General features: G+C 41.4%; 1 protein-coding gene across 2 annotated transcripts in view; it reads right to left on the reverse strand.

Moving 5' to 3' along the window:
- The window catches only part of Pdzrn4 (PDZ domain containing ring finger 4), a 362,347-nt gene that overhangs the window by 33,986 nt on the left and 305,701 nt on the right, over positions 1–22,660 (reverse strand). For both annotated transcript variants that reach the window (XM_005354310.3, XM_026782810.1), the window contains 2 exons: positions 4,077–4,175; positions 1,774–1,836 (listed from right to left, as the gene is read on the reverse strand). In XM_005354310.3, the coding sequence (XP_005354367.1) occupies positions 1,774–1,836; positions 4,077–4,175 (162 nt within the window). The remainder of the gene's footprint in view (positions 1–1,773; positions 1,837–4,076; positions 4,176–22,660) is intronic.

Genomic DNA, 22,660 nt, shown 5'->3' on the forward strand with positions numbered 1-22,660 from the left:
ATACCTCAACATGTGGCTGAATAGGATGGCCACTTTGTGGGCACGAATCCTTCCAAGCTTTTCGAATACTCAACATCTTACTGTGTGTTAGCGCCTAATGACCTGAGAGCCAAGAAGTCACACTGTTTGGGTGAGCTGGAGATATTAATAAGGTAACAACACAGTTAATAGTTCAATTCATTTGAAAAATAGAATATTCCAACCTTCCATTATCTAATTAGTAAACACTAACTTCTTGTGTAGGCTACCTTAGTATAGCTTCTCTGCAGATTTTATTCATCTGTCCTGAATGCCTGTTTCATTCATTGACATGTGTGTGTGTGTGTGTGTGTGTGTGTGTGTGTGTGTGTGTATGTTGAACATGTGTCTCAAAACAAGGCCATGTCTAGATTGCCAGACAGACATTTTATACCCCTGATGTATCCAACAATGGACACAGGTCCATTTGCTTAACTACAGGCCACCACTCATAAGCCTTCCTGCATTGCATACTCTTGGAGTTTTCTGGAAACTTCTTGGACCCTAAATTATCACAGACTCACACCTTTTATTCTTTCCTAATTAGAACCCCAGAGGGTTGTTGGTGGATAGGATCTGTGGTATCAAGCTAAGGAAAAGGAGGAGTGGGAGCCTGATGGGGGTTAGCGAGGTTGCCCTGGAGGCTGGCAGGGTGAGACACCAAGCAGTTAGGGACCCCTCCATAATGCCACGCTCTTCTGCCATCATCGGTGTGAGCTTCTGTCTTCCCATTTAGACAGGGCAGGGTGCCCCTAGTGCATCTTGTCTATTTCTGAAGCTCAGAGTTGGAGTAAAGAGTTGAGTCTAAAGCAGCATCTTCTGGGCATCCACTCCTAGCTGGAGAGATGGGAACTCTGGATATGGTACCATCTCTAGAAGTTCTGAGGACTTTTAAGTGGGTACTCCTTCAAGCAACCATGCTCTTACCTGTCACTCTGTTTTACACCAGTGATTAAGAACTCAACTCATCACTTTCATTTGGGGATTGACCTGAAATTTAGTCTTGTGTGGATTCTTCCAGTCATTCTTTAAGGCGAAGACTCCAAAGAGATACCATGGGCAGAGGCAGGTTTAGAACAGGCCTTGGGCTTTCTGTGAACCGTTATCAGGCAATGGGACTCTTTCCAGCCCTGGACCTGCCTATGATCAGCTCATTGTTTCATATTTCTCAATCAACTAGAATGTTTTCATATTTCTCTATGGAGAAGAAATCACAGCTCTTCCATCTGGCTTTGGTAGCTCCCCCATAAGCCACAAGTGAAAGCTGCTTTGGACTTGTAGAGATTTGTATAGTAAGGGAACACATGGATCCATGTTCAAGTGGTTTATTCTGGAAAAGACTGCCATCGCTGCAGCTAGGAGTAACAGCTACTGCTGATGACCAGCCATTTATCACCATTGTGCTGAGCACACTGCACCCAGCTCATGTAACCTTTGCAACAACAGCAGGTTATATACCTTACGATAAGAAAATGGGCTTACATGGAGGAAGGCAGATAGCATGTCAAAACCAATAGTGGAACCAGAAGGAAAAACACAGCCATCTCATTCCATGGATCTCAATAATCATTAGCTAATAACTATTGAGAAAAGGTACCACCTTTACTTTGAAATGATAGCATTTTGTTTTATGCATATGATAATATGCAAAGCCATGACAAGCTCTTTTCCTCCTAACATTTTATAAGAACCAAGATAAAATAAAAGCTGTTAGACTGCCTATGGGAAACTTGAGAAAATAATCCCATCACATACTTGTAAAATACGATCCCCTTCTCGAATCCGGCCATCCTTGGCAGCAATGCTATTTGGGTCAACCTGTAATAGAAAAAGCATATATCTTCAGGGCCATACACTATCCTTCTAAGAGTTTAAAATGCAGTTTTTAAAACATAGTACCTTAAGATAGTATAGTTTTAGACAATATTGGCTCAATTCTCTATTGATTTATGATAGGGTGTATCTCATTTTTTCTCTGTCAGAATCACTAATTCTAGAGCTATAAATGAACATCTTTAGAGTTAGCAACAATAAAATGGACCAGGCAGACCTTCATTTGCAGGTCATTTTTCTGTCCTCTCTTCCAATCTATCTGGGCCCTCCCTTTTCACATCCTTTCTGTCATTTCTGAAGCTCAGTTGTCAGATAGTCTTTAGCTGACAGGATTGCTGTGACGTCATTAACGCCAGGACTTTTCTGGACCTAGGAAATTTACATGATACTAAGGCGACTTGTAAATAATCCTGGAGATGTATTTGGAAACCTGATAGATATCTCAAGTCCATACTTAGTAAATGGATTTTGGAGCCACAAGTATATTATTGTTGTAAAAGAGATATTTAATCTATATTGTTCAAGAATTGAAAAAAAAAACCTATCTATGCATGCTGTTACTTGGCGCCACTTTATTATAGTGTTACTTATATCAACTTTGCATTATTACAATGAACAGCTATTTACAGCTCTATCAAGAATGTTCCAATATTTTTAGAGGCCACACCTGAGTGAAGGCTTTCGTTCATTGGGGGTTTTAGCATTATAGTTTTATCTATCCAGTCCCTGTGATAGTTTCAAGTCATTTCTAGACTTGGCTTATTCCATCAGTGATTCTTGCCTGAGTATTTCAAGTAGTGCCTGAGGTTGATCTGCTCAGCGACACTGCATGTTTTTAGGGTCCCGGCTGAGAACAGGGAATGAGAGGACAAGTCAGGCACCGAAATTCTTTGCGCATACTCAAGAGGGATGAGGACAGCTCTTCACAACGGCATGTGCTTAGTTTCTGTGGCCTTTTTTTTTTTTATCACCTTTGAAAAGAGAGATTTCAAACCTGATCTATTTAAAACGCTAAACGGAGGCTTAACTAGAATGAAGTGGATTCTATTATCAATGAAGTGTGTCCCTTTTTTAAGGCCATCCGTTACATGAAACTTTGTCCTTAACACTGTAATCAAATCACCCACAAAAGTGCCTGCTTCTGTACACACATTACAGACAAGGTTTCAGCAGGTGTGTCTTGCTCCCCCATTCCTCGGTGAAGAGGGGTCACCGGAGTCATTCATTTTAAAGAAGTCTCCAAATGAAGTACACTCTGCAGAATTATCCAGGTGGGAAGGAGGCAGCAAAATCTTTGGTAAAGAGAGAAAGAAAAATCCCATTCCGTGTTTTCAAAGTTGTGCTGCTCGCCAGGTATTTCAGTGGCAGATCTCTTACAGAGTTGCACAGCCAAAGCAACTCTGCAGAAAACTGTTGACTGATTTTGTTGGGTGCTGTTTAACACTGTATCCATCATGGCTCTGGCTACAGAGAACATTAGCTTCTAGGCTGTCTAACCCTTACAGACATTTCTGTAGGAACTAAGTTATGGAATATACACATTTCCATGGGTGGCGGCAAGCATAGGGTTAAATCATGAGTAGTTTTAATTGAAAAAATACATACCATTTTACATTTTCTAAAATGATCTACTTTTCCAGATATCTATTGCAGTTAATTCTGCTTGGCAGTCTTTCAAGCTCACACTAAAATGGTGACTCAAAAGTAGTTCTTTGCCTCTTGAAAATGATCATGTGGTTGGATAAAAGAAATGGACAGATGTACTTCCTGGGTATTTAAATCTGTCCACGCCATCAGCAGAGTAAAGGAGGTGATTATTATGACTGTTAGTTTAAAATAATTAGGCAATACTGCTGTTAGCAGAGTAGAAAAGATGCAATGGGACGGAAGGACAAATGTTTGGGGACCAGAGCTCAGCTCAGCCTGCTGCTCTCTTGTGGGACCTTCCGGGAATTTATTCAAATTTAGACAGTGTTACTACTTTCACACTTTTCCTTGCTGGGATTCTGCAGGGAAAGCCTCCATGCTAAACAAGCTGATGATAATTGCATTACTTGGGCAGCATAATTTGCTTCCCTAATTGAAAGTGGCAAGAATTGGAAGGCGGCCAGTTCTTCACATCCAGGCCTTGCAAAGAGGCTTTTCTCCTCCTGAGCCCTAACAAGTCATCTCTCCCTGCTCCCTCCCTTCAGGACCCTGCAGGCCCCCTCCACAGCATCTCTCACCTCGCTGACATAAATGCCCATGTCTTCTTCGTCATCGGTTCGGTAGCAGACTGTCAGGCCCAGCTTCTCTTGACTGCTAACACGACACAGCTCAACCTCCTGAGAGAATGCATGCGTATTGAGACATTAATCCCAGCGTGCAAACTAAAAGATGCAGTTCCAATCACTGTGAGACATTTTAAGCATTATTGCTAAACATCTGAAATGAAACTTTGATAACAAAAAAAACCACTGAAATTTACATTTATCAAGTCTTTCTGTGTAGTCCAATCAGCATTTCAGGCTTTCATTTTGTAGTTGGAAGTATGCAGAATCACATGAATTCACACATAAAACTGCATAGATTATTAAGCTGGAATCATAAACTACTTGAGGATATCAAAGAAGGTAGAAAAGCTTCACAAATATTGTTACTGCATTTTCCTCTGTAATGTAATAAAACGACATTAAGTTTGAACAAAACAAAAGGACTATACTGGATCTTTCTATCCGTTCTTCCTCTGAACTTTGTAAAGTGTGCTAAGAAACGAAGGTTTGTGTAGGTCAAGTTAAAGTTTTATATTACTCTACAGCAACCCTCACCCTTGGAAAGAGAAGGGTTCATCGGCTGAAGGGAGAGATACCAACCGCCATATGGGGCAGGGGGATGATTCAGAAAGCAACAGTGAATGAGCGAGAAAATTCATTCAGTGGACATGCACTGCTAAGGGGCTGGGAATGTCCGCCTCAGGTAATGTGTACTGATTCCACTTCCTGATTTATGTTCAGAAAAATAATAATTTCAGTTTCGTATAATGAAATGAGCTTGGGCCACTTTCTGACACAAATCAGGATGAATCACACAATTCCAGGTGTTAAAAGACAAATTGCAGCTGCAATCCTGGGGAACTTGTTTCTATTGTGGAGAACATAAGGCCTATTCCTAAAGAATCACAGGAGGCAAAAGGGTGTAATTTGGAAGAGAAGCCTGGAGCAAGGCTCTTGAATGCAGCCCTGTAGAGTGATGTGATTCCCAGTTCTATGAATGCTCCCGCCTCTTCATTGCCCAAAAAAGCAGGTGTTCATCATGGACTCAGTCACTACCAGGAAGGGTGCTGTCATTCCTTCCTAGTCTTTCCCTGTCTGTGTATTATTTTGTAAAAACAACCCATAATTAAGAAGTCTTTCATTTTTTGATGGGAAATGTATGTATTTGTGTGTATATAAAATGATATGAAGGCTAATAACATAATGATATGACCATATATGTCTTTCCCAAATTGGATGTAGAAATCCTAACCCTCAATGCCGTTTTGCAATTAGGAGGTAGGACCTTTGGAAGGTAATGAGTAGTTAGGACATGAATGCAATTAGTGCTCCAATCAAAGGGGCAGAGTGCACAGTTGCCCTGAATCATGCAGACCTCAGGGAGAAGGTACCCTGGGGGAGGAGGAGGGCCCTCAGAGCCACCACACTGCTTCTGAATGGATCCTGAACCTTCCAGCTCCAGCACTGAGAAAGGTGTTTGAGCTTCATGAGTCTTCTGATTTTCAGTGTTTGCTACGACAGACAGAAAGGACTAAGACAGCAAGTCCTAGCTTAGCTGCCCAAGAACTGAAAGAGCAGTGCTAAATACGGAAAAGCTCACTGGACTACAAGCAATAGGGTGCTTTCTATAGCATTTAGTAAAATTTGGTGAAGTCCCCTCCCTTCAGTTTAGTCTATCAGAGACGCCCTTGTCACTGAGTAACAGCCGTTTGTTTAAACGATGTGCTGTAAACTATGGGTAAATCATTAACGAGACCACATACTAGCATAAACTGCAATGACCAATAACTTCATAGACAACAGCAAATAAAACAAAATTTAGTCCTATACCCTGAGACAAGTGCTTCAAATTAGAGCAAAATGAAACTTCAGGGAGCATAAGTGTGCTGAGGTGCTGGAGCTACTATAGTTGCTTCTGAAAGCCAGCTGAATGAGAATACCAGCAAACATGACAAAATGGGTGGAGAAAAGCCCACCAAGCTTCAACCACACAAAGAACTAAAGGAAACTGCAGGCAGGAGAGATGGTCCTTCCCAGGAAAGAGCACACCAGTTGGGTGTTCACTGTCAAACGATCAGCCCTGCAAGACATACATACAGCTGGGAATGGTGGTGCACATCTCTAATCCCAGCACTCGGAAGCAGAGGCAGGTAGATCTCTTTGAGTTTGAGACCAGTTTACATAGGGAATTCTAGGATAGCCAGAGCTATATGGTGAGACACTGTCTCAAAACCAAAACCAAACCAAAACAAATCAGAAAACAAAAAAGAAAAACAAATAACACTATATGGAACATTAAATACAACAGGTTATAGGTTGGGATATATTTGTATATACAAATACATATATGCATATGATAACAATTAATGAAAAAGAAGCCTTGAAGAATAAGGAGGGATATGAGGGGGCCTTTGAAAGGAGGAAAGAGAAAGGAGAAACATTGTAATTAAATTACAATTTCAAAAATAAACAACAAACCTACCAAATTGTCTGGGGAGTAGAGAAAGGTGGGGAATCCCTTACCCTCTGAAAACAGGAAACATGTTTTTGTCACCTGGAGGGGAAATGCATACACCAAGCAAGGGTGTCCCCCAAGTTGACAGTGGTTCATAGTGCCATAGGCTGAGCTCCTAACCAAACCCATATTTCTCAGCAGGAGTCACAGCCACAGAGCTGTCTCTTCCAACAATAGTATAGTGAGCAAAGAAGCCTGCTGTTCTTAAGAGGTCTCCAAGGAAACCTGAGCACACTGCAGAGAGATGCCTTTGGAGCCCTTCAATCAGAGCCATCAGAGGTCCTTATGGTCTTCCAAAGGGAGGAAGGCTGATGCCTCATGCTGGGGAAGGCATGTGCCTCTGGGTGCACTTCTCAGTGTTTGCTCAGAATTCGCAGAGCTCCCAGTTCACTTTGGGGTCTGTCTACAAGAGGCGGATCTGAGTGCTGTGAGAGAGGATGGAATGAATCCATTAACCACAGAACCACTGGATCACCCACACGGCATCCATTCCCTAAAACGGCAAAGTAGCTGCCTAAGAATGTAAAGGTAAGACATTAAGACCTTGAGGTAAAAATACTATTACTATTAAACCTATGTGAGCCAGGTGGTGATGGCTCACACCTTTAATCCCAGCACTTGGGAGGCAGAGGAGAGCAGATCTTTGTGAGTCTGTGGTCAGCCTGGTCTACAGAGTGAGTTCCAGGACAACAGGGGCTACAGAGAAACCCTGTCTCATAAAAACAAAAAACAAAACAAAAAACTTTGTAAACAAAAAACACTATGTAAAGTGAGCATTAACGCTGTCTGTTTGTCTAGGTTTCCAGTAGGCTACTTTCTGAGAAGGCCTACACGCTCCCATATCTAGCCAGCTGCATTTGTCTTTCTGCACAGGTGTTTTAGGCTTCCTGTTTAATCACACGACCAGCAAAATCTGGTATTTGGGGTGAGCTTCTCTTACAAGTGTACTTGAGAAATAAAATTGATAAATAAATCCTCTTTTAAGAGGCTCATTATTATGATTCATGTAAAATATGGTGTGATGGTACAAATTTATGAAAATGATTTCTTGACATCCAAAACATTTAACTTTGGGCAGAGCGCAAAGCTAAGTCCACAATAAACCATAAGATCATTTAAGAATATGTACTTGAGGGGGGATAGAAGGAGAGAGTACTGGGCAAGATGACTGGAATTGGGGGGCTTGGGGGTGATGAGGAAACCTAGTGCAGTGGAAAGTCCCTGGAATCTATGAGAGTGACGTTAGTGAAGTCTCCTAGTAATGGGGAACACAGAGCCCAAAGTGACCATTTTTTGTAACTAGGTAAGTCTCCCAGCAGTGAGACTGGGGCATCAACCCAGTCACAAAACCTTCAACCTACAAGATGTCTTGCTTTGCGAGATGTGCTAGGATAAAGATGGCTGATGTGGGAATTCCTTCTGTATATGTGTTGCTTTTATTGGTTAATGAGTAAAGAAGCTGCTTTGGCCTGTGATAGAGCAGAAAAGAGCTAGGTGGGAAAGCTAAACTGAATGCTGGGAGAAAGTAGGTGGAGTCAGTGAGACACCAGGTAGCCGCTGGAGCAGACAGATGCCAGAACTTGCCTGGTAAGCCATAGCCACATGGTAATAAACAGATTATTAGAAATGGGTTAACTTAAGATATGAGTTAGCCAGAAATATGCTTAAGATATTGGTCAAATAGTATTGCAAATAATATAGTTTCTGTGTAATTATTTCAAGTCTGGGTGGTGGGAAATGAACAAGCAGCCTCAGTCAACAATTGGCACCCAATGTGGCCAACTAAATCCACTTAAAACCTGAGAGTTAGACCAATGACTGGTCTAACTTGAGGCTCACACCAGGAGAGGGAGCCCACACCTAACACCATGTGGATGACTAGAAACCAGAGGCTGGGCAGTCCCAGAAACCCAGGATAGTAGAACTAAATACGACTGAAAAAAAAAAGTCATAGATCAGTACCTAGTCCAACTGTGTTCAGAGAGGCATCCTCCAGCAACGGATGGGAACAGAGGCAAACACCTACTGCCAAACACTAAGTAAAGCTGGAGAACCACACAAAAGGGGTAGGGGAGGAAGGATTTAGGACCCAGAGGGGTCAAGGGCACCATGAGAACACAACTCACAGAATCAACTAAGAAAGATGATAGGGGCTCACAGAAACTGAAGCAACAATCACAGAGGCTGCACGGATCTGAGTTAGAAACTCTGCATATAAACATTATGTTTATATAGTGTTCTTGTGGGGCTCCTAATAGTGGGAGTGTGTGGTATTTCTGATGCTTTTGCCTGTGTTTGGTTTTGGGACCCTTTTCCTCCTACTGAGTCACCTTGTCTAGTCTTGTTATGAGAGTTTGTGCCTGGCCTTATTGTAATTTGTTGTGACATGTTTGGTTGATATCCCTGAGATACACCTTCTCTCTGTCTGAAACAGAGAGAACTGCAATCAGGATGAAAAGGCTGTGAAAAATAAAAATTTAAAAATATTATTAAAATATATATTTAACTTGATTTTCTACTGTGTACTCAGCCTTTTTAAAGTTAGCCTTCATTTGAGAAAATCATGGATCAACCAACCTTACTATGCCTTGGATTGCCTATATAATCAACTTTTCCAACCTAAGCTAATTCATGGCTTTAATCTTCTATTCCCTGATGAAGACGAACATATGTGTATATGTCTGTGTATTGTGGTAATTGTTTGCTGGAAGCATGCTGCAGTTGAATTCAACCTGAAAACCAATATCTGCCATAAATGCTGTTATCAACATGGATATAGCCTGATATGTCTGTATGCGGTGCCGTTTACAATTCTGAGTCAGGAAAGTTACCTCTTCTTTTGGAAAATTCCTAGAGATTCTGTAAAGAGTCCCTCATTCCCTTCCCACACCATGTTCGCTGTGCTGTTAAGTTCAGAGGAAAAATCCACTGTTAAAGACAAAATAGGGACAGCAGGATATCAAAAAGACATTCATACCAGACAAATCATGGATAGACCAATAATCAGATTTACAGACAGATGAAAGACACAGGGAGAGAGGTAGAAAATTCAGACTTGGGTTCAGTCTTGGTCAAATTAATCTAAGAGAAAAGGCTATGTTTTCATTCCTTAACACATAATCATGATTTGGTGTCTCTGGGGTATCTTAAAGGCATTCACTGACAAACTGTGAAGATAGAAGGATATCTCAGTGGTTAAGAACCTTGCCTTCTCTTCCAGAGTGCTCCTGTTTGATTCCCAGCACCCCCTCAGTAGCTTACAACGGTCTGTAGTTGAAGATCTAGGAGATAAGACACTCTTCTGAACTCTGACAGCAGTCATACCTGCAGGCAAATCCTCATTCATTTAAAAATAAAAAAAATAATTTTTTAAAGATCATGGAAAGTGTGATCCAACAGGGGTTAGTTCACATCAGTGCAGACAGAAAGCATAGAGCTTCTCTGTGTGTGCACACATGTTTATGTGTGTGCTTGGGTGCTCGGAAGTCAAGGATAAATGCCATTCTGTTCCTCAATCTGTTTCTACCATTAAAAACATTTTTCTCTATCTTTATGTATTTAATGTGTGCATGTGTATAGGTTAGAGTACAACTTGTGGAAGCCAGTTCTGTCCTTCTACCTCTAGTTTCAGGGGGTGGACTTAGGCAGTCGGGCTTGCAGCCTTTAGCAGCTGAGCCACCTTTCCGGTCCCACCTTTTTAGAGCCAGGGCTGGGAGTTCGTTGATTGGCTAGACTGGCTGGGACTCAAGCCCCTGGAATGCTCCTGTCTTAGTGTCCTCAGCACTGGGATTTCAGGCCCGTGTCACTGTGTAAGGGTTTCTCATTTACACGAGGACAGGAGCTCCAAAACCAGGTCTTCAAGTTTGCATGGCAAGTCCCTCTCCTACTGAGCTGGCTCCTCAGCCACACATAGCTTTAATTCATGGACTGAACTCCAGAGGTAGAACTTCAGGCAATGAGAGAGACCCCAGTATAATGGATATCACAACTTACAAGCCAGAGTACCCAGCACCAGTGTAGATCTGCACCCCTTCCTGCAGTGGCTGCACAGTTCACAGTGGTCCATGGAAACACACACTTCAGAGGGAAGGTTCTATGACAAAGGCCCTTTGAAGCAGCTGCCAGCAACACATTTCTCTGAGGTCAGGGGAGCTGTGCAGACTGAGGTGATTCTCTTGCAGAGACCCCATTCAGCACTCCTACACAGGGCCCAATAGCTTCCGAAGGAATGCTTCCAGTAATGCATCAGGCTTCCCTGCATCTTCACACCCATCTCTCTCTGTCACCAGGAATCCACTCGAAAAACATAAAAGTGAAAAGCTGCTGGATCCCCCACAGAGATGATTCATGGGTGTCTGCGAACTTCAGGCCTCCTGCACTGATGGCGATAGCGGTGTTAACATCGCATTGTGTCCCAAATTGGTGCTCTAACAGCCGTGTTTACTTCACTATGAGCAACCTTCAAAATGCCATGCTCTGGGAATGGATAAGTTTCTTTAAAAAAAAAAAAGCAAACTATGGCATTCATTCCTGTGGGGATTGGATTGTTGTGGATGGAGGTTGGAAAAGATCTAAGAAGAGCTTGCTGTGAAATAGCCTAGCCTTTGGACAAGAGGGAGCGTTTTTAACGATGGGATATTGTCTCACCTAGCCAGAGTCACTCCATCTTCATCACCAAATAAGGCCAGAGACTGCAAGTGAAAGAGGAAGATTGCACAGTGTGGGAAATGCAAACTAACGCAGGCTTTTGGAAATCAGTATGGAGGGTTCTCAATCCCCATGTGACCCAGCTCTCTTGCCATGCAGTAAACATCCAAAGGAAGAGGAATCAGTGCCACAGAGGCACCAGCGCCCCATGCTGATCGCAGCACTAGTCATAATCACCATAGCACGGGAACAATCATGACCCAGAAACCAAAGAATGGATAAAGGAAATGCTGTTTATATAAATCCCGGACTATGGTTCGGCTGTCAAAACATTCTGTCATTTGCAGCATGGATGGAGGCCACGATGGCAGGTGAAATGGCCCTCACCAGAACAAATGCTGAGTGTTCTTATTTATATGGGAATAAAAATAGATCCCATAGAAGTAAGAGAGAAGAGTGTTTCCCAGAGCCCGTGGGCATGGGGAGAGGGAGAGAGCGGATAATTCACAGACAGAAGGGTACAGCAGTGCGCTTAGAGGAACACCTCCCATGGTGTGGCTGAATTCTTGTGGTTGTCAGTAACTGGATGAATATTCCAAAATAGCTAGTAGAAAGGATTTTGAATGTTCTCAAGATAACAAAATAACAAATGTCTGAAGTAGTGGATTTTGAATTAAATTGCCTCAATCATCACATATTAGATACACATTTTAAATAGCATATTTGACTCCAGAAATATGCACAATTATGTGCCCAGGACTCTATAAAGATGATACCACCTAAGACTCTAAGTCATTGTGGAGAGGATGCCTGAATTGGCCTTTCCTTGTAGTCAGATTGTTGACTAACTTAAATGTCACCATGGAACCCACATCCAGCAACTCGTGGAAGCAGATGCAGAGATTCACAGCAGAGCACTGGGCTGAGCTCCCAAAGTCCAGTCGAAGAGAGGGAGGAGTGAGAATAAAAGCAAAGAGTTAAGACCATGATGAGACACCCACTGAAACAGCTTACCTGAGCTGATGGAAGCCCACTGAATCTAGCCTGAGAGTGGGGGAACCAGCATGGGACCAAACTAGGCTCTCTGAATGTGGGTAACAGTTGTATGACTGGGTGCAGACTTTAGGGCCACTGGCAGTGAGACCAGGATTTATCTGTACTGCTTGTACTGGCTTTTTGGAGCCCATTCTCTTTGGAGGGATACCTTGCTCAGCCTGGATCTAGTGGGGAGGGCCTTGGTCCTGCCCCAAAGCAATGTGCTAGACTTTGGTGGCTTCCCATAGGAGGCCTTGCCCTCTCTGAGGTGTGGATGGGGGGTTTAGGTTGGGGGGGGGTGATAGATGGAAGGGAAGGGAGAAGGGGAGGAAGTGCGAGCTGGGATTGGTATATAAAATGTAAAATGATAACTTTTTTTAAAATTAATTAAAAAAGAATATATTTATTTTGGAAAGCATCAGAATTTTTACAGAAATCAGTTGTATTAGAATACTTTGAAAAAATTATTTTTTGTGACGGAGTCTAGGAAGAAATAAAAAAAAGAACAACAATAAATCCCATGTTCTGCAGGTAGGACTCTCTATGCATAGTGGCCCCCATGGGTCACCATTACACAAGCCAGAAGAGTATCCGGGACCAGACAGGACATTCATCTCCAAGGAGATGGGGAATAGAGGGGAGGACCTTTCCCATCACTGTCTTCACTTAATTTTGTAATATTGAAGCTAATTAAAGAAATGCCTTGAAAATTATTGAAGAAAAAATTCAGATGAAAACTGTGGAAAGTTGAACCCCTGCAGAGAAGGAACGCCCAAACTTTTCCACTTCAATCCACTAGCTTCCAGGCAGTGGAAGCCCATATCACATCTGCAGGAATATAAACAATAAAACCCCTGGAATGCCCAAGTCCCAGTGATGGCATTGCATTCAGAACAAATTATGCAACAACAACAAAATCTCATTTCTCAGCACATTGGTGTAGGCAGTAAGGTGGATGGCAAGGTCTCTTTGACAGTATCCTCAATGCTAGTCCATTATCAGCCACTTCTTTTCCTTTGGGATCATAACTCAATTATTGCTTGAGTTGACTTTATGAATTCCTTGAGAAATAGATCCAGGTGGTCTGCTCTCCACAGTGGGCTGTGAATCCTCTTAAGTCAAAACTGCTCATTTTGATTAGGGTTTTAAGCTAAAGAGAACATATTAATTCCCCCTGTGTGAAAACTGAGGTGGAGGCAAGTTCACGACACTGTTAATCAGGAGGCACCATCGTGAATTCCAGAGCAGGAATACAGGTAGAAATGGAAAACCAAGACATGCTGGTGATGTCCCATCAACTTGTCACTAATTCTGCTCGACTGTACCAGGTGACCGCATGCAACTTGGGTCCACTCGGTTGATCCCCATATCTTGGCTATTACGATGAGTGCTGCTGTAAACACGGGAGGGAGGTATCTCTGTAACATACGAATATTTAGCCATGATGGAGTAGCTAGGTCGTATGATAGTCTGTGATGACCTTGTGCTGTCTCCTATGAGCACAAAGGTGTGCAAGAAAATGAGGGAAAATCTGCCTGTGACAGTTGATGTTTGCTGGGTCTTTGGAGGAAATCGCCGCTACTCATAGGTAACTATTTAAAAATCTAGGAATGCAAGGGTTTCAGAGTCAGGTCTTGAGTATTGAGTGGAGATTGAAATGGTTATTGATTAGCTTTCTAATGGCATTGCGAACCATCACAATCATTTGTGAAGGTTAATTCTCGGAAGTTTTCCATCAGAACCACTTAAAATGCCAACACAATGTACAAGAAATACAATTTGCAAATACGTTTCTGAAAGTTGCTTTATTAGCACATATTAATTGTATGCAACAAAAGACTTCATAACACGTATATTTATAAGTATGTATATAGACTTACAAACATGTATATATGGTAATTTTGCTCTCCATTTACTTTGATACACTCATAAGGTTCTTATTGTATTTACTCCTCCATTGTCCACCCTGGTCTGCTAACCCTTTTTACCCCATTTTGGCTGTCAGGTCTCTTTGTTGCTGTTCACTTCCCCACGTGAAAGATAATATATGGTATTTATTCTCACAAGTCTGGAGTTTTCTAGCGCCATCCTTTTTCCTGAAGACATGATCCCATTCTTCTTACTGGAGCATGTGCATCAATGGTTTTTAGTTGTCTGGATGGCACCTGGGCTCATTCCTTGTCTTGGCTACCATGGAGAATACTGCAGCAGATGGCTCTGCACTATGCTGACTTAGGAGCCTGTGGGTATATACCTGGCAGAAGTGTAACTAGATTATATGTCGTTCTATTTTTAGCTTTTGGAAGAACTGCCATATGTATTTCCATAGTGACTGTAATATTTACATTCGCATCAATCGTGTATAAAGTTTCTGCTTTCCCTGTATCCTTGCCAAGATTTAAAAAATTTTTCTTGATGACAGCATTCTGCCTGATATAAGAGAAAATCTTAGCATAGTTAACATTTACCCTCGGCTGAGGATGGTGAACATTTTTTTTTCTTGTATTTGTTGTGCAGTTGAGAATTGTCTGTTCAGTTCATCTGTTCATTTATTGATTGGATTATTTATTATTTGAGTGTTTAGTGCTTTTTTTTTGATAGGGTTTGTCTGTGTAGCTTTGGAGCCTGTCCTGGCACTAGCTCTTGTAGACCAGGTTGGCCTCAAACTCACTGTCTCTGCCTTTGGAGTGCTGGGTTTAAAGTCGTGTGCCACACCTGCCTGTCTCTGCTTCTGGAGTGCTAGGTTTAAAGGCACATGCCATCACCTCCCAGTCTGTGTTTAGGTTTTTTAAACAATTTCTTTATTAGCATATATACATTGTACATGGTTCTGGGCTTGAAATGGACATTTTCACACTAGCATAAAATACAATTTGACCATCTCTTGGTCTAGGCAACCAGTCTTGTGCTGTAATTGTAAAATGCTTTAAGCATTCCACTTTCTGAGAAGCTCAAATGCTCTCAAATTCACCCCTTTAGCTCCTCTGTTTTTGTGCTCAATATTGAGTCTATGACCTTTCTACTTTTCTCTGTGAATACTTCGCTCATGACGTCACCTGATGTCACCTCTGTGCTTACATTGCTTTGAACCCACACGTAGACAAAAATGATTTTTTATTAAAATCCATACTTCCTTTGTTCCCTGCACTGCATATCAAGTAGAACAAGGTCAATTGCTGTTAAGTCTATCCCTTGTAATCCTATCTGAGAAACTGGGAGGTCCTGGATGAGAACACACACCTCAGTGGCCATGGAGGCTCTGAGGAAATCCACTAGACAAATCTCAGTTGGGGCGGCCTGAAAACCATGGCACCTTCTACACCAGGCTGCTTTTCGACTTCCCATTCTCAAACTTGTCCTTTGAGAATTTTTCAGAAAGGGATTTGATTATATATACTCCCTCCCTCAACTCTTCCCTATGCTGGTACACACACACACACACACACACACACACACACACACACACACACTCTTCATTCTTGAATGTGTGGCTTCTGCTGGAGTATGGGTTCAGGGACTAAACTTTTAACAAAAAATTCTCCTTCTCTGAGAAGCTATGACTTGATCATAGCTCCACAGTCGACCTCCCTGCTCCAAAGCAGATGAATGGCTAAGGCAACTGCTTATCTAGTTTCTTTCAAGCTGTTGGGATTTTTTTCTCTTTGTCTCAAACTTCCAATAGTGACTTCTCACGACTAGTTAGTATCTCATCTCAGGCTATTATATCGTGTTATGACGAGGCACACCACAACCCTCCGCTCTCCTACTCTGTCATTTCGTACCCCTCTCCTGCAGCTCCATTGCGATACCTTTTCTCTCCTCATGATTGCCAGTCAGCCTTTTCCATGCTTCTTGAAAGACAAGGAAGCCACAAGATGCAAACTACCGCTTCATCTCTTCAGTGTGTGTCCACATGAACCCTATCCACCCTCAATGCTGCTTTTCTGTTGATGAGAGAGTCTAGCCCTCTCCATTCTTGCCCTTTAAGCCAGGTCTAAAATCTTTTTCCTAGGATTTCCATTATGAAGCTATGTCTTTATCCTTGTTGTTACTCCTTCTTTCCTTGGTAAATCATTTCCTTTAACATAAGCATTCATGAGGGTATACACACACACACACACACACACACACACACACACACACACACACACACTTAATTTAACTCTTATTGGGTAGGGCAGAAGAGAACTCCCAAAGAAGAAGGGCTGGTCGCCTTGAAATTGGAGGTGCTAGAAGAACCCAGCAAAATGTCTTGGAATCAAGAAGGACTGAATTTTCAAAAAGAGAAATATTCACCCAGCAAAGGCACCAAGACAGGGAACAATACACCATATCAGAGAAACTTTAGTAGTGACTGCGCTGCAAACAGAATTTAAAACTGGGCTGGATGAGGAGGTCCTGGTGAAAATAAAACTGAAAACTTGGGCCTTGGCCAGATCATGATTATTGTAAAAGACAACCAACTGCAATATGTTAAGTAATCTGAATTCTTTTCTGTGCTGGTTCATAGTCGACTACTCTGACAAATGGTCAGAGTGAGCTAATCACTCTTTGAAAATTTAAGCCCATAATTATTTGACATATTTTCTTTTGGGCCTTTGGCTAATACGACATGATGGTTGGAGGACTGGCAAAGCCTATTTACCTCACGGCAGTCCTAAAGAAAGGAGTGACAGAAAAGATCTGGGGTTCCAATAACTCCTCAAAGACATGTCTCCAACCACATGACTTCCCTCTACTGGGTCTGACTCTGTTAACATCTTTATTTACGTCACATGGGTCGTTTGTCCTGCCCCACACCTTTCCCAAACATTCTATTCCCTATTGGCTTTAGAAAGTTTGTACAAATCAAATATTATGCTAAAGTGTTTTGTAAACAATGCCTCTCTTAATTTGAAACCTAGCAATACATAGCCATTGTTTGCGGCCTGTCCAATATTCCTTCACTGTCTTTCTGGAAATGAGATGCTTATTTTTATTTTATTTTTTTTAAGAATTACAGTTTCTTTCACAGTCTATGTGTATGTTTAGGGCCATTTTTTAGCTTGAGGAATGGACACACGACCCAGATATTGGTCCATTGAATTTCTCTAGCCCTAATAACCTGTTCAAGAGCAGTACTGGTCTCATTCAGGGTCATAAAAGCAGGACCATGACTTTCACTAATACAGACTAAAACATTTGTCTTTTTGCACTTGAACTTGCAAGAATGTAGATCAGGGGCAGCTCAAGCTTAATCTTGCCACAACTGATGGACGTGGGTCATTTGTCCATCTGTTGCTTTCATTGGTTAATTAATAAAGAAACTGCTTGGCCTTTGATAGGACAGAAAGTTAGGTAGGTGGAGTAGACAGATCAAAATGCTGGGAGAAAGAAGCAGATTCAGGCAGTCGCCATGATTCTCCCGCTCCAGACAGACACAGGTTAAGCTCTTTCCTGGTAAGCCAGCTCGTGGTGCTACCCAGAATATTAGAAATGGGTTAGATCAATATGTAAGAGCTAGTCAATAAGAGGTTAAAACTAATGGGCCAAGCAGTGTTTAAAAGATACAGTTTCCGTGTTGTTATTTCGGGGCATAAGCTAGCCAGGCGGCCGGGAGCTGTGTAGCAGGAACGCAGCCCACAGATCCCTTCAACTACTACACACAACGTGTAGCATCTGGGGAGAGGCTCTGAAAAAGAGCAGATAAAAGTTAACAGTCAGGTGAAGACCAAAAGTGCAGGGACAGGGCCACACCCCTACTTGAGGTTATCACTGCACCCCTACTTGGGGTGAGGACAGAGAAAGGCTCCTTTCCCTTACGTGCTTATTTTGGTCTTCTCTTTCTTGAGTTAGTTTTGATTGATTCTGAGACCTGCTGTAAACTTTGTTTTATAGACAAGAGAATGCAGAGCCCACATGGATATTTATTTGTGGTCACTCATGGGCAGTAACTGATCAGAAGCAGAAATGGAACGTAGGTCTTCTCTTGGTTTCTCTGAATTCCAAAGCTTAATCCTGTTTAATCAATAAATTTCTAGTCTAACGATCACTCACAAGATCTTTGTATAGATGGAGAGCTAAAGGCAAGGATTCAGTGAACTCAGTGAGGCATTTGGTAAAGTCGGATGAGATGAGCCATGAGAGGGAAGGTTGCAGCGAGAGCCACTGTGTGCTGGGTGAGAACCCCAGCATGGCAGCCGCAAAAATGTGCTTGGGGAAGGACTCATAATCAAAGTCCTTGTCAGAGGAGGAAGAAGATGCTCAAGACACAAATGTATCGATCTTCATCTCACATAAATTCCAAATCATCAATTAGGACTATTGAGAGAAAGCAAGCACTTGTTCATCTCATATTTAACTTAGAAAAAATTCCTCCTATTTTAACTTTACTATTCTTTAAGTTTTTAGGAAATTAACGTAATTATATATTTTTGGAATTATTTGAAACTTAGACATGATTTATCTCTAATTCCAACTTTTGTAGTGGAAGTAACTTTCTCGTATTGAGCTGGTAATTTACTGGCAGAGCTCAGAGTCAAACACGCGGGCTTCCTCGCTGCCATCCAACCGAACTGTTCTGTATTAACTGCTTTCTGTTTGCTCACTTATTAAATTATCACATAGGAGCTTGGACTGAGGGTGCCGCCAACGGTGTGTTAACTGCAGCAGAATGCTGGAAGGGTGTGAACAATACTGAAGGACGCTGGCCACACAGGTTTGTGATGCTCAGATTCGGGACCACCACTGAGAGTTTAGTGTTTGCTGTTGTGCCAGCCTGGTAGGACGATGACCAGGGGAAAGGCTTGAACTGAAAACACCTCTGTGTTCTTTTGGCCCTTGGTGTCTATAGCAAATGTTAGATGAAGACAGAGCTCACTAAGCTTTTGTACCCAAGCCCTGCCTGTCAGGAGAGGCTCGATCCCTGCTGTCACCTCACTGGACGCTGCTGTTCAGAGGCCCTGCTGTCTTTACTGAGCCTCCGTCTCCACGTCTGTAAGGTGTGTCCTTTGAATTACTGAAAATGTGTTTTCCCGAAAGAAAGTGCTAGCAACGCGCCTTTGATACTGGCCGTACGCTTTCTGTGGAGTCGCTGGTCGGAAAGGACAGGGCCCAGCTGTCTCGGATTTGATTGTGGCCCTTGGTTACATTTGTGCTGGCCATGTTTTCAGTAAAGAGATGAGCTAACACAATGAGACCTGTAGTTGAGCAATGCTGCTTTAGAGTAACCAGCAATCCTAAGTAAACATTGAGAATCTGTAGGCATTCACTTGAGAAAGGGAACATATTCTGCCCAAATAGACAGACAGAGAATCTATAGCTCATCCATTGTCAGGGTGAGCGCTGTGCAGAAGCCAGAGGGAAACCTAAGCCTTTACAGAACGGCCACAGGAGCTGAAGGATTAGAGAACTGTGGGACTGTAGAGACAGGATAAAATGGCTAGAGTTATAATGGCTATCCCCACGGGGAAACAATGCCATGGGTTGTCAATCTTTAGATGTACAGGAAACCATGCTAAGCACATGGGACAGAAGTTGGGAAAACAAATAGAAGGTAGGTCAGGTAGAGAAGGAGAAGTTGAGAGTTTTAGTGCTGACCTTTAAATTAAACCCAGGGAGTAGATTTGGTTGTAATAAGATCTGAAAGTTTGACCCAGATAGTGTAGGGTTGGGGACTTCTTACTGACTTGGGCTAAAAGGTAATGAAATAAAACAAACACAAACGACCAAAAACCTCCTAAAAGAGGAGCATGCTAATTAACAAAATCTATTTCTTGAACTTGAATGGAAATGCTGATCTAAAATGATCAGTTCACATAGCATGCCTCATGTTGGAGCTGCATACAAATAAGAAATTAAGAATTTCAAGGCTAAAATTCTACAAACTCATTTTTCATTGGTATTTCATAGTAAGTATAAAATGTCACAGCAATATTAAAAGGAGTTTTATTTTACAAGCATATAGAATATACCTATGTTCTAGAATTCATGCTATTATATTTTTCGTTTCCCATTTTTTCCACTAATTTCTTATGTGTTGGTTAAGAATATGCTCAGGTAATGATTTAAAATTTCTCCAGGACTTCCAGTGAAAATTGGAAATGGGTAGAGGTACACACCTTTAATCCCATCACTTAGGAGGCAGAAGTAGACAGATCTCTGCGAGTTTGAGGCCAGCCTGGTTTAGAGTGAGTTCCAGGACAGCCAGGGCTACACAGAGAAACCCTGTCTCAAAAGACAAAAACAAAAAGAAAAAAAACCCAAAACAAAACAAAAAAGAAAATCTAAAAATAATATTTAGTTATAAAATATAGTAGTCAGTAGGAAGCATAACCCATAAAACTAATTATAAACAGAACCTTGCTATTCTTTATTTTATATTAGCACCACAGTTCACACTAACAACAATTTTCCAATAAATATATATTGATAAATCTTCGGAAGATGGGAAGATCCCATATTTGTTTGGTATTTCATATTTATTATTCTACAGTTTCTCACTGAGTAGCATCCCATGGAAATCTTAATTTGATAGAATATTCTAGATGTTGTCTTTCTGTTCTTTTCGTTTGGAGCCAGCAATTCCATTTAATTTTTAAAGTTACTCTAGCATATATATAAAGTGCAGAACATCTTTATGATACTGGCAAAAAAATTCTAATTAGATGCACTAAAAACAAACAGCGGACCTCCAGATCTGATGCATGAGAGAGCAGGGTCTACATTTCTCTATTTCAGATATTATACATTAAATTCCAGACTGGAAGACGCCCCAGGTCTGTGTTGACACAACAGAAATTTGTCAACGCTTAACCCAGAGCTTCTCTTTGTTTGAAAAGAATTCAGGAAGTTCTTCTGCATGAATTATTAAGGAAACATAAAAGGAAGATTAACAAGGAGGAAGTAGGAAATAAATAAACCTGTTGACAGATGACCTTGACTTCCCTCCACTGCTTTCCGGAGCTGGACTGGGCTTTTTAATAAAGCACCGAGCTCTTATTACACAGTTCTTCTCAGCTGTTCTACACTGTGGATTGCAGCTTTTCCCATGGTCATCATAACAGGAAAAGACATTCGACACTTACTGCTGTCAAGATCCTACCAGTGCCATAGCAATTGCTGGCCAAATTTTTTGCTTTTTTTATTTTACATGGTAAAATGAAGATTTTGTTTTTTTTTTTTCTATCTACCTATCTTTCTTTTTTTTTCTTTCTCTATCATCTATCTATCTTTCTATCAATCCATGTAATGTATGTATCTTTTTTTTTTAATTTTGCAATAGGGGCTTAGTTTGTGCTCAAGCTAGCCTTGAACTCAAGATGTCCAATCATCAGTCTTATGAGTGCTGTGATAACTGGCCTGAACCACTATGCCTAGTTCGAGATTCTTAATATAGCTAACTGTGTACAGATACTTCCCACTAAACAAAGGAGATTAAACCCTAAAAAGTGGAACAACAGGTCACAGAATGCTGTTGCTAGCATTTTTTGTTTTATTCACAGGTTTTCCCTCACTCAAAAACAAAAGCAAATAAAGACAGTAATACCTTCAAGGCACTAAAGGTTTTTATTCAAGCACAAATGTAAACATTCTAGGTACCATCCTCCAGAAGGGAGCAAGCTCACCGTGGGGAGGTTTGCACATTTCCTATTTCCAGTGAGGCTCCTACCAAATGCACAAGCCTCATTTCCAGTGATGCTCTTACCACTGCATGTCCCCTATTTCCAGTGATGCTCCTAGCAAATGCTCGTGCCTTATTTACAGCTAAATGACACGCACAGGGACTTCCCAAGTTAGGTCACAGCTCTTTGCCTACACTCATATGCTAACAATGAACAGTTCACTGTAATGTTTACCACTGCCATTATATTATCATCTATTTTGTAAAAACTGAAAACTAAGTGATGGTCTAGACTTTTGTGAACTGATAGATTTTCCTGTGGATTTATTTATATCCACATATACATATTGGTTTTAAAATCTAGTAAGTAGTGTCAACTTGAGTCTGTTATTAGCAATATTAGGGAATTTTAGTAGTGTTTTAAAAATGTTTGACTAGATAAATCAAATGAATTATCTGATTAATTTAAAACTATTTTTTCTTCTAACTATTCATTTACTAAGATCCTTTCATGGTTATTTGCCCCACTGTACAATAAATTGCTTTGGTATTGGGCTTCTGATTAGTCAGCATGCTTCTCCGCCTGGGGATGAGTTAATCTGATCACTTTGGTCATTTGAAAATTAATTCCAAGCATTGCATTATCTGTTCTGCATTTTCTTTATTAAACATGGACCACTGAAGTTAATTGAAATTTTATCAGCATTTCTCACTACCATACAATTATTATCTCTGTGTGTGTGTCTCTTCTCTCTCTCT

This window comes from Microtus ochrogaster, chromosome 15 (genome assembly GCF_000317375.1).
Source record: "Microtus ochrogaster isolate Prairie Vole_2 chromosome 15, MicOch1.0, whole genome shotgun sequence".
In the NCBI taxonomy this organism is placed as follows: Eukaryota; Metazoa; Chordata; class Mammalia; order Rodentia; family Cricetidae; genus Microtus; species Microtus ochrogaster.